At 42.6% G+C, this 10,902-nt stretch overlaps 1 protein-coding gene across 1 annotated transcript; it reads left to right on the forward strand.

Annotated features, from left to right (window-relative positions):
- Positions 1-529: 529 nt before the first annotated feature.
- Positions 530-9,761, forward strand: LOC118789728 (cytochrome c oxidase assembly protein COX15 homolog). Its single transcript, XM_036546300.1, has 9 exons — positions 530-750; positions 3,469-3,653; positions 4,319-4,441; positions 4,877-5,063; positions 5,543-5,710; positions 6,070-6,151; positions 6,328-6,486; positions 8,526-8,635; positions 8,945-9,761. The coding sequence occupies exons 1-9, from the start codon at positions 670-672 to the stop codon at positions 9,074-9,076; spliced, it is 1,227 nt and encodes a 408-aa protein (XP_036402193.1). The 5' UTR covers positions 530-669; the 3' UTR covers positions 9,077-9,761.
- The last annotated feature ends 1,141 nt before the right edge of the window (positions 9,762-10,902 follow it).

The raw sequence follows: 10,902 nt of genomic DNA on the forward strand, positions 1-10,902 counted from the left end.
ATGTCGCCGTGGTCTTAATATACCAAGTAATGCTAACTAAGCTCAAAACTGGTCGTGCCTTTGCGTTATGAATATGAACTCAACATGATTGGATCTCTTTCAACAGAGTCCTCTTGACCTCTTGCCGAGGGCAGACCAATAACGTTCAGGTATAATAGCAGCCTGCGATAATAATAATAAAAAAAGTTACTTTAATAGCAATTTATCAAGTGTGGTATTGGTTGCACCCAACGACGAGAATTTAAATGCATTTTCAGAAACACTACAGAACTGTTACCGTTTAATATGATATATAACTGGCTTAAAACACCATTTATATAAAAAGGTCAAACAGTGATTACTCATATCACATGGTTACAAAATGGAAGCCGCTTGGAAGCCTTCATATCACATTTGGCATGCTTCTTTTGACGTTTTTAACACACGAACTATTGTTATTCGATTTTTCGCGGTTGACAAATATTGTAAAGAGATATTGTAAAGCGTGGGTTTTGTTACTTAATCAAAAATACAATGTTGATTATCGTTAGCTAAGACTTGACGTCACAGGTCAAAGTTGAAATAGTTGGATAACGGAAACACTTTCGGTTGTGTAAGGTTAAAGCAGGGCATCATCTGGCTGTACAGCTAGCGAATTGTTATGAAGGCGGGTGGACTTGGACATCAAAGATGCTTCTACCATCTCTGCGAGCTTTCGTGTCGTGTGGCTGTAGAACAGCCGGGAAAAGACTACAACAGGGGAATTATCAGGTATGTAACGCTCTTTGGCTAAGTTAGCTGGCTAACGTTAGACGTCCTAACTGGGAAACGTGCGTATCTGCACGCAGCCACAGCTAACCAGTGCATTGGATTTCAGCGCGTTGTGTCTAATGTTGATGTTAATTATAGGTAGCTTGCGATAAGGAATCAAAGAATCTGGTGAACATGCTACGTAGTGTCATGAATGGAGAATTGAACTAACTGTCTCCCCAGATCTCATTGAAGGTCGGACATAGGGATCACGATATTGCTGTATATTCAATTACAGCTTGCTATTTAGCTATGTTTACTGTATATCTTGTGTCCAGTGGCGGCTGGTGAGCTGGAAACAGGGGAAGCTGAAACATTACCTTTAAATCTATCATTACTTTCAACCTGTTCCGCTTTATCTTCCTTGATTAACAATAAAACAAATAATTCACAGAATAATTGACACCAATTGCGTAAATGGAGTAAATGAGTATGCTCGCGAAACAGCGTAGATTGTCTGTAGTTTGTGTGCTTGCGAAAGCTACAACGTGAGATTGTTTAATTAACAAGGATGGCATTTATCGATTTAAATTACGTTAGGTGCTCATGACACAACACAGCTTTTGTGAGGTCTGTGTTCTAAACGTTATTGTCCATTGCACTCAACCTAACCTAAAAGTTTATTCTCAGTAATTTAAATCGATCTAACTAAATTTAGCTCCGTTTTGTAATTTGAATTTTGTAACACAAGAAAGCTATAATGTGAAACATTTAAGAGAAAGCTTTGGAATTGCTTGCCACTTAATTGTTCAAATTGCCATCCTTGTTAATTAAACAACCTCATGCTGTAGCTTTCGCAATAGACAATCTGCGCTGTTTCGCGAGCATAATCATTTACTATATTTACGCATTAGTGTCAATTATTCTGTGAATTATTTGTTTTATTGTTAATCAAGGAGGATAAAGGGGAACAGTTGAAAGTAATGATAGATTTAAAGGTAAAGTTTCAGCTTACCCTGTTTCCAGCTCACCAGCCGCCACTGCTTGTGTCACGTAGCTTAGCCAGTTACATTGCACACTGGTTTGTGAATAGAAGAGGCGGCTTGTTGGTTGGCTAGATCAGTGTTTCTCAAGTAGGGATACGCGTACCCCTAGGGGTACTTGGGGGTACTGCAGGGGGTACGTCAGAGAAAGAGGAACACTGACATTTAAGAATTAATCATTAAAATAGGCTATTACACTTTTTAAATAAAATTAGGACTACACACAAATTAAAAATGAATTTCAGTGTATTAAATAGAGTTATTACACGGCTGTGTTCAATACTTGATTCTGATTGGTCAATTACGGCATTCTGTTATTTCTGAATAGCAGACCGCTGCTATAATAGACCGTTGTTACGGAAGCAGTTCTGATCATACACGCTGAAGCAGTGTTTCTCAAATAGGGGTACGCGTAGATGTAGCTACAGCAGAACATACTTTCTGTTGCATGGATATGTGCATACATTTTAGATTCTTACAAAATGTGAGAAATTGTATTTTTATCTTTTAACGTGCAGTTTCCGGCCTACCGGTGTAGTTAGCCAGCTAAGTAGCCACCGCTGAGTTCGTGATATGTGACTGGTAATGTTACTTTGTTGCGATCCAGGATGCTGAGATGCTTTGCATGGTAACACTAGCTTAAAAACCACGGTCCTTGGATGGTGAAGCTACGAGTCGTGTCATTTTAAATCAAGTGCGTGTGGACAATCCATTTAGCTAGTCTAGCAGCTAGATAATAAGGAAGCACGGTTCATAAAATGCAAAGTGTGTCAACTGCAAAGCCCCGGCAAGAAGGATGAGATGAACGAGGACAGAAACGTCAACATCAGTATTCCCAAAGAAGTCCCATTCACCTTGCCTCACTTCACCATCAATGGAAATGTTCAGTTTAATGTGAATTATAACGTTAAGTAGGCTAATCTCAAGGAGGCCACTGAGTTTACGTTGCTATGGACGCAGGTTCCAACCGTAGAATCTAACGGACTAATTTTTTAGCGGTAGCAATAAAATCATTTTTAAATCAGTAACATCATTTTTATATCAATATTTTGTGTCAAATTATTGATTTCTTTAGTAAGTAACCGTAAAATAAGCGGGATATTGTACAGAGAGCCGGTCATTATTGCGAAATAAACCCCGACAGGGTGATGCAGGACCCCGACGCAAGCCGGTAATTATTGACATAAAACTGGACTTGCATAAAGCTACATACTGAAGTATTTGTGCTGGGAGTTGTAACAAATAAACTTGCTCTGGAGGCATCAAATATAATAACTGTCTTACTGTTATTCTTATTCAGGACTCAAATCGGTGACCCTCGGGCAGCTAGACTGCTTCTCTAGCCTCTGGGCTTGGCCACCTACAATTTCATAGTATTTTAAAGCAAAATTTTGTAGTCTGGTCAAGGGGTACTTGGTTTAAAAAAAATCATGAAAAGGGGGTACGTAAGCCAAAAAAGGCTGAGAATCACTGGGCTAGATTGTTAAATCTTTTTTTACACGTTGCGATGTATTAGCTAGTTAGGCTACGTACATAACGTTACCCAGTGGGCGGTTACTATGTACCAAGTCTATGTAGCTAACCGCTAATTAGCCTGACGTCGTAAACCTGGAAATGAACTGCTACATTGTGATGGCTTTATCTGGTTGACAAGCTTGCTGATGCTGCTGCGTTCTTTCCCTTGTTCTAATGACAGCGGTCTCCGCTGAGGCAGTGGCTGGTGAGGAGGGAGAAGTCCACAGTCATAGCAGAGGCCGGTGCTACACCGACGCCGGCTGCAGTATCGGTGCCTAACGCAGCCACCAATCGCATTGTCGGAAGATGGCTGGTGGGTTGCAGCGGGTTGGTGGTGGGGGCAGTCGTACTGGGGGGTGTCACCAGGTGAGGAAACGGTTTCTCCGAAAAGACAAGTCAAGCATGATCCAAACAAAATGGAAAAAGTCCTGGGAACGAGCAAGGCAGATTTCCCCTCATACCAAGCAGTAGTGGAATAGTGGTCGAGTACAACAGAATGTCTTCATCTCTCCTAACTAGACAGATGATTGTGGCCTTTACTAGACAGCTGAAGAATTTGCCAATTTTCTGTCCTTAAATAATAGTCAATCTGGAGATTAAAGTGTGTTCTGCCTACATGAAATCCAAATACTATGGATGTCATCAATTTAATAACCTATTAAAAGTCCTCTATATTTATTCATAATTCAAAATATACGGATCGCCTTTTTACGTTGTTTGTGTACAGACTACATTTGACATTGTGTAGTACGGTTTATATAAGTTGCGTAAGAGGTGATCATCTGACATTCGGTTGTTGATTACATGCAGGCCACTTCACTTATAAGAATTACTGACCAACATCTTTTAGACAGAGCAATACAAACCTATAATCCCAATGCCCTGCTTTGAATTAGTCTCTTTGAAGAATTTTTTTGCATTTGAGCAATGGGAGTCTTACAAGAGCAGAGTGCTGTAGAAAATCAGTCCCATTTTCCCAGTCTTTTTCCAGACGCAAAGCTTTAAAGGGGAAATATGTTTGCTGTCTGCAGGCTTACGGAGTCGGGCCTCTCTATGGTTGACTGGCACTTGGTAAAGGAGATGAAACCCCCTCAATCGCAGGCAGAATGGGAAGCAGAATTCCAGAAGTACCAGCAGTACCCAGAGTTTAAGATGTAAGTTGGGGGCAGGCCTCTGAAAGCCTCTGGGGGCTCCTTGAGAACATTAAACATCTTGGGATGTTATCTTTGAACAGGTTCCATGGTGTAGAAATGGCAATCTGTTTGTTTAGAATAAGAATGTCACCAGCCCTAAAGCAGTAAATCCTTCCCTCTAACATGCACACTCAGCTTCATTGCTCTGTTTCTTAATGAGATCGCAGTGCTGTCCAGCAGAAAGCCCTGATGTCACCAAATCCATTTATATCTAGTTATACAGGTGGATAAATAGTGAGGCAAGTACCTTCACTATTTACCATCAAAGGTTCAGCAGTAGTAGCCCTCATGGGAATCGAACTGACACCCTCTGGATTACAAGAGCTGTTTCTTAACACTACACCACACTAATGAAATAGTCTTACTGCGTGTGACAAGAGAGTATACTCTGTGCAGAATGAACCACAACATGACCCTGACGGAGTTCAAGTTCATCTTCTACATGGAGTGGGGCCACCGGATGTGGGGTAGGCTGGTGGGGCTGGCCTACATCCTGCCCACGGTCTACTTCTGGAGGAAGGGCTACTTCACACGCTCCATGAAGGGCCGCGTGCTGGGTCTGTGCGGCTTCGTCTTCTTCCAGGTATGTGCAGTGGAGCTCTGGGCTTAAGGCTACCTTGGCTACTAGAGTTTCTTCTGTGCGAGAGCTTATTCTGCCTTGCTGTAATTATTGGCAGAGGTATTTCTTGTGGAAAGTCTTATTACAAACTGTAAAATCTAAGAAACGGCCATGTGGCCTGATTAACTTTTAGCTCAAGCTCTTCTTGGGGTAGTCTAGTGTGGGAGGAAAGGAGATGGGGCAGTTGTTAGCCACACTTTAATGGGTTGCACCACTTCTGTTGATGGGGCCAGGATGAGGGGGTGTGGCTCTGCCCATGCTTTAGGTCACAGACAGTTGTTTTACTATAGGTTGTGATTTCCATAATCAGGGCTTTAGGTTGGCATTTATCAAAAGGGGGAAATTGAGTTTATAATCAGATGGAGGGCACTGTTGGAAATATATTTGACTGGAGTGCATCAGAATGCGCTCCTGAATAATGTGTGTATGAATGTCCCGCTCAGGGCCTGCTGGGCTGGTACATGGTGAAGAGCGGACTGGAGGAGAAGCCAAACTCCTACGACATCCCACGGGTCAGCCAGTACCGGCTGGCAGCCCACCTGGGCTCGGCCCTCCTGCTGTACTGTGCCAGCCTGTGGACTGGGCTCTCGCTAATGCTGCCCACCCACAAGGTACGCACATCCACTGACCCGGGGGCAGTTTATTAATATTTATCAGTTTATCATATTAATTCCCAGCTCCAATTAATTAAAGCTGTTGAATGATAATTGGTTAAGGTAAAATGCTCATCATGTTCATAGAACAGCCTCAGGGGCCCTTTAACCATCTTGGTCTCCTCATAGCAGACCTAACGCTCATTCCTCTCGCTGTTCCTCTCCTCCTCTTCATATATCTTTCCTCTTCCTCTGTCTCCCCCTCGCTTCCTTCCTCTTTCATTCCCTCCCTCTGTCCTCTTTTATCTCTCTCTCTCTCTCTCTCTTTCTCTCTCTCCCTCTCTCCCTCTCTCCCTCCCTCCCTCTCTCTCCTGCAGCTTCCGAACACACGGCAGCTCACTGTTCTCCGGCGGTTTGCAGCAGGGACTGGTGGCCTAGTGTTCCTCACCGCCCTCTCAGGTAAGGATGGTGTAGATGTCCATGTATACTGGACAACCAGCTGCAGGGGAGACGGTGGCCAGTAACGGCAGTAACAGACATGGGTGAACATGGGACAGTGGTCAGGTGAGATGCTCAGGGCAATGAAATGGGATGTTTTTTGTCCCAAAAAAGGATTTAATTGATTGGTGTTTCAGGAGCTTTTGTGGCGGGGCTGGATGCAGGCTTGGTCTACAACTCCTTCCCCAAGATGGGCGAGCGCTGGTTGCCTGACGACCTGCTGGCTTTTTCCCCAACACTCAAGAACTTCTTTGAGAACCCCACCACAGTGCAGTTTGATCACCGCATACTGGCAAGTACCACAAAGTTGTTAACACAGACTCTGCTAGTTAATGCCTTTGCATGCACTCTAGCCCTTCTGTACACTAGCCATTGTCCATCGATAAAGCCAACTCCTGATAGTATGATGAACCAGTGCTATTGTGTCATTGTGCATTTAGGCGTAATAAGTGTAGTTGCTGGGTTAAAAATGGCACTAATATTGTATGGCATTACCATTCCATTTTGCGGATGTTAGAAAATGACTGTATACATGCTCTTGGTTATATGTGATTGGCCTGTAAACTTCAATTCTTACTACATGCATATACAGAGGGAATTCAGCATTCCCACACAGGTCTGGAAAATTATGGAAATATTTACTAATAATACTTGAAAAGTCTGGGGAAAAAAAGAGGTAAGAATCTGGGGAAAACATTTGTGATTCCAAACCATTGCCATACTTAAGCCAAGGACTCAATATAAATTCAGCATTTTTATTCATCACTTTAGAATGCAATCAAGAGAATTATAGATCTGTGACTCTGCATCAAATTAATTATATGCTGTATCATTGGGTTTCTCAATGGGGGTGTCCAGGGGGCACTGAGGCAAAAGGGGTTGAAAGGGAGCATTGTGTTCTGAATATCTAACACACATAAAATATGTTGTGCGCTGTACCAGGAGAAGAAGAATCCATAGTATTTACATAAAGATAGTCCAGTAATATGAGTCGAAGGGTATGAGTCTGAACACTCAACTCATGGCCTTCTATCAGAACCAAGAGCTGAAACTGAACATTTCCTTGAATTGGAAACCTAAGCTACCAAAGCACAAGCAAAAACAGAATCAGTTGAGCAGGCCTGTAAAATGAGATGTGGTGGCAGCAGTGCGGCATCATGGTAAGGGGTAGGACTCATAACTGAAAGTTGCTGGTTCAGTCCCCCACGAGAGCACTGCTGTTGTACCCTTTGGCAATGTACATAACCTAGGGTTAAATGTCCAGCTGTGTAAATGGATAAAATTGTAACCTACATAAGTAGCTCTAGATAAAATCGTTTGCTAAATGACAATACTGTAATGTAATATCTGGAATTTTGAGGTGGGAAATGTTCAGAAACTCTGAATTGGAAGCGACAGGGACATGCATATAAACATATATACAAAGAGGTCAAATGTCTCTGTCATCTTCTGCTTATTTCCAACCTTGACTGATATATCTCCTCCCTAGTTGTCTTTTACTTATGGAACACACATTTTATGCCTGCTGCAAACTCTTAACAACATTTACAATATTTCAGGGGCTTGGAGGAGGTTGAGAACGGAGTGTCAGGAAGTGAATTTGATGGTCCTTTGCGTGTGATCGACTTGCATGTGCAGTCGGTGCGTGTCGCCTGTTAAATGAGGCACAGAACAGAGGGAGATTATGGTCCTAAATAGAAACTGCGAGATGTGGCACTGCAATGTAATTCGGAGCCTGGCCTGACTGAAGTGTGGGCTGCGCTTCGTCATGCCAGCGTTGAAATGGATTTCCTCCTTGCCACTCATCTGAAGTCTGCCTCGGTGATATTGGTTTGATTAAGGTTGAGACAAGCTGGAAATGAGAGCTCTCGCACTTCAACCGTAGACTGTCTAGTCAGATGAATTGGAAATGACGTATGTTCTCTTAAACAAAGAACTTTGGGAGCAGCTCAGAAGATAAGGGCACACTGTTGTGACAGGAGTGCTGCAAGGCATTGAACTAGGCGTAGACTATCACCTCTGTTTCTTTCCATATGCTGTAATAGGCCTATACTACACTTACCAAAACACTATCATTCAACTGTCCTTCATTGTAGATATAGATAAAATGCATAGATATGAGGTTAAAAGTTGGAAGAGTCATTGATAAGGAGAGAGACAGGTGCACAGAGGTTTTAAAGGGGGGTTTTTGCATGCTTGGGTTGTCCTCCAGGAATTTGGGCAGTAGGAGGGTGCCCCCTGGTGTGAAAGAGGTCCCTGATTGTGAGCCCGGTCCTCTGTGTGTGGTCAGAAACATGGATCCTGACATGCATTGTTTCCATCTCTCCACAGGGAGTCGGCACCGTGACGGCGATCACGGGCCTTTTCCTGTACTCTAGGAAGATGCGACTGCCCCAGAGGGCCAAGATAGCCATCAGCTGCCTAACGGCCATGGCCTACTTACAGGTGAGCGCGTAGCTGGTTTAACCTCTCACTGAGGACAAGAACCAAATCTCTATGTGTACAGGATTGATTCTTCCGGATTGTTTCAGTTTTTTCAAATTGTCAAATTTATTACATTTTCTAAGGTTCTGTGTGCGCGTGCTTTTTAACCCCCTTCAAGAGTAACTGACAGACTTCTTGCTGTTTGTACTTCAGGAATTTGTACTTTTGTACTGGAAGGTTCTTTCAATGATGTGGCACTGTGTATATAAGCCCATTATGCCGTACCTGTGCCACCTGAACCCAGGTAAACCTCCATGTCTGTGTCCTCAGGTGGGTCTTGGTATCAGCACCCTGCTTCTGTATGTGCCAACACCCTTGGCTGCAACACACCAGTCTGGATCTCTGGCGCTGCTCACACTGGCGATCTGGGTTCTGACAGAACTGCGGAGGGTGGCCAAGTGAGTCGCAGGACCCTCCTCCAAGAGACTGCCACAAAAAACACTGTCATGGAGACAGATGTCTGTCTCACAGCAAGATTTCCCGCAGTTCTTCTGGAACGGCCTCCCCAAAATAATTTTTCATTTGGGTTGTGTATATTTGAGTTTGCATTCCGCTGTTTCATTCAGTTTACTTGCGAAGTAGAAGTTTGGACTGCTCTGAAAATTTTTGTTGTGGGACTTTTTTTAGCTCTCGCCAGCAGATGGCGAACTTGTTCAAAAATTTGTCCAATGACTTGCAGACACACCTGATGCAACAAGAAGTGTCCCCCAGGACTAAAGAATCTGACTGCTTAATGGCTAAATGAAATGAGCAGTCATGGGAGATTACAGAGCACTTTTTATTGCCTGCTTTTAATTATGGTTATGCTGGTTAACAAGCATAGTTTGCCCAGGTATCACAGTGAGGGTGTTTTTGCACTACATAAAGACATGCATTTAAATTACAGTGCAGAAATTTTCATGGGCTTGCTGGTGTTAGGGAAGTGGGTCACATAATGACAGATAGCAGTTTCCATATTCACAAATGGGGCAGATTTGTTAGGTGTGAAGTCAGAAGTGTAAGGGTGTACAGTTAAATTATTACTGTTTTTTATGCCTTTGCTTAATCTAAAAAATGTCATTAACTGTGATAAATAAATTTATGTAATCAGGACAGATTCTTGGGTTGTTTTCTGCTTTTTCTTCCCCCCCCTTGGGACATCGCTGAACATGTCCCTGTCTGATTCACTTTGTTGAGACAAGTGGATTATAACAGCTTTTCCCCATGGGATTGCTGTCTGAAGTGTCTGTGTACTGTATATCAATACCCAGGTGCTGTTCTATTTCCTGTTTAGTGTGAGTGATACTCCATCAATTGCCTTCATTTTACTTTGTTACTTCTCTAGGAATTCAGAGGCAGAAAGAAATGATTTCTTTTGGATTAGATGTACTAAAAAGGTAGGGAATTCTAAAAGTCAGGTTGTATATTATAACAACGTATTGATCTCCCTATCAAAATTAAACATATCCAATATTTCCTCTGCGGTATGTCATGATCAGCCGTGGGCTGTGGTGAGTCAAACCTTGTCTCAAAAATGTGTCTCAAGAGCATGCAGCTTACCCTGAACTACTGCTTTCCAGCGTTGGAAATACACAATTTTTTTTTCTTAATCGAGTTACAAAATTACATTTTAAGTGCGTGTGAAATTACCAGACAGTGTCAACATTTACATTTGCGGCGCACAACGCCTGTACGTTGTCTTTCACTTACCGTCCCTAAAACACCTATGTGTTCAGGTAACGATACCTATACCTACAGAAAAACACACACACACCGTCTTTCCAAAGAGAAGTGGAAAATCAATTGTGTGGTTGGGCCGGCAAGCAATTATGTCGCTGAAGGAACCCAGCTTTACAAAGTAAAAAATACATTAATGTCTTTCAACACCACGTGAGATGAACAGGTAAGTCAGCATACGGAAAGTGACATTTATTGTTGTTTGGCTAAATTAACTTTAGATAACATTACTTTTTTAACTGAGTCGGCAAGCTTTCAAAAAGTTAAACAGTACTACTTAGCAAGTTATCTAACTAGCTAGCCACCGTAGTTCTATAGAGTGGACTAGCCAGCTACTAGACTAGCTGTCACTTGGCTAGGACACCTTCGCGTAAATGTTATGATGAGGGAAATAAGACTACAAGGGAGAGGTTCTTGCTATTAATCCATTAACTTGATTTCTTGCAGTTAAGTTGTGTTAACTAGCTAAACATCTGACGCCTAAAGTCCAGTAAATTATCTAGGTAGCTAAC

Source organism: Megalops cyprinoides, chromosome 15 (genome assembly GCF_013368585.1).
Source record: "Megalops cyprinoides isolate fMegCyp1 chromosome 15, fMegCyp1.pri, whole genome shotgun sequence".
Lineage (NCBI taxonomy): Eukaryota > Metazoa > Chordata > Actinopteri > Elopiformes > Megalopidae > Megalops > Megalops cyprinoides.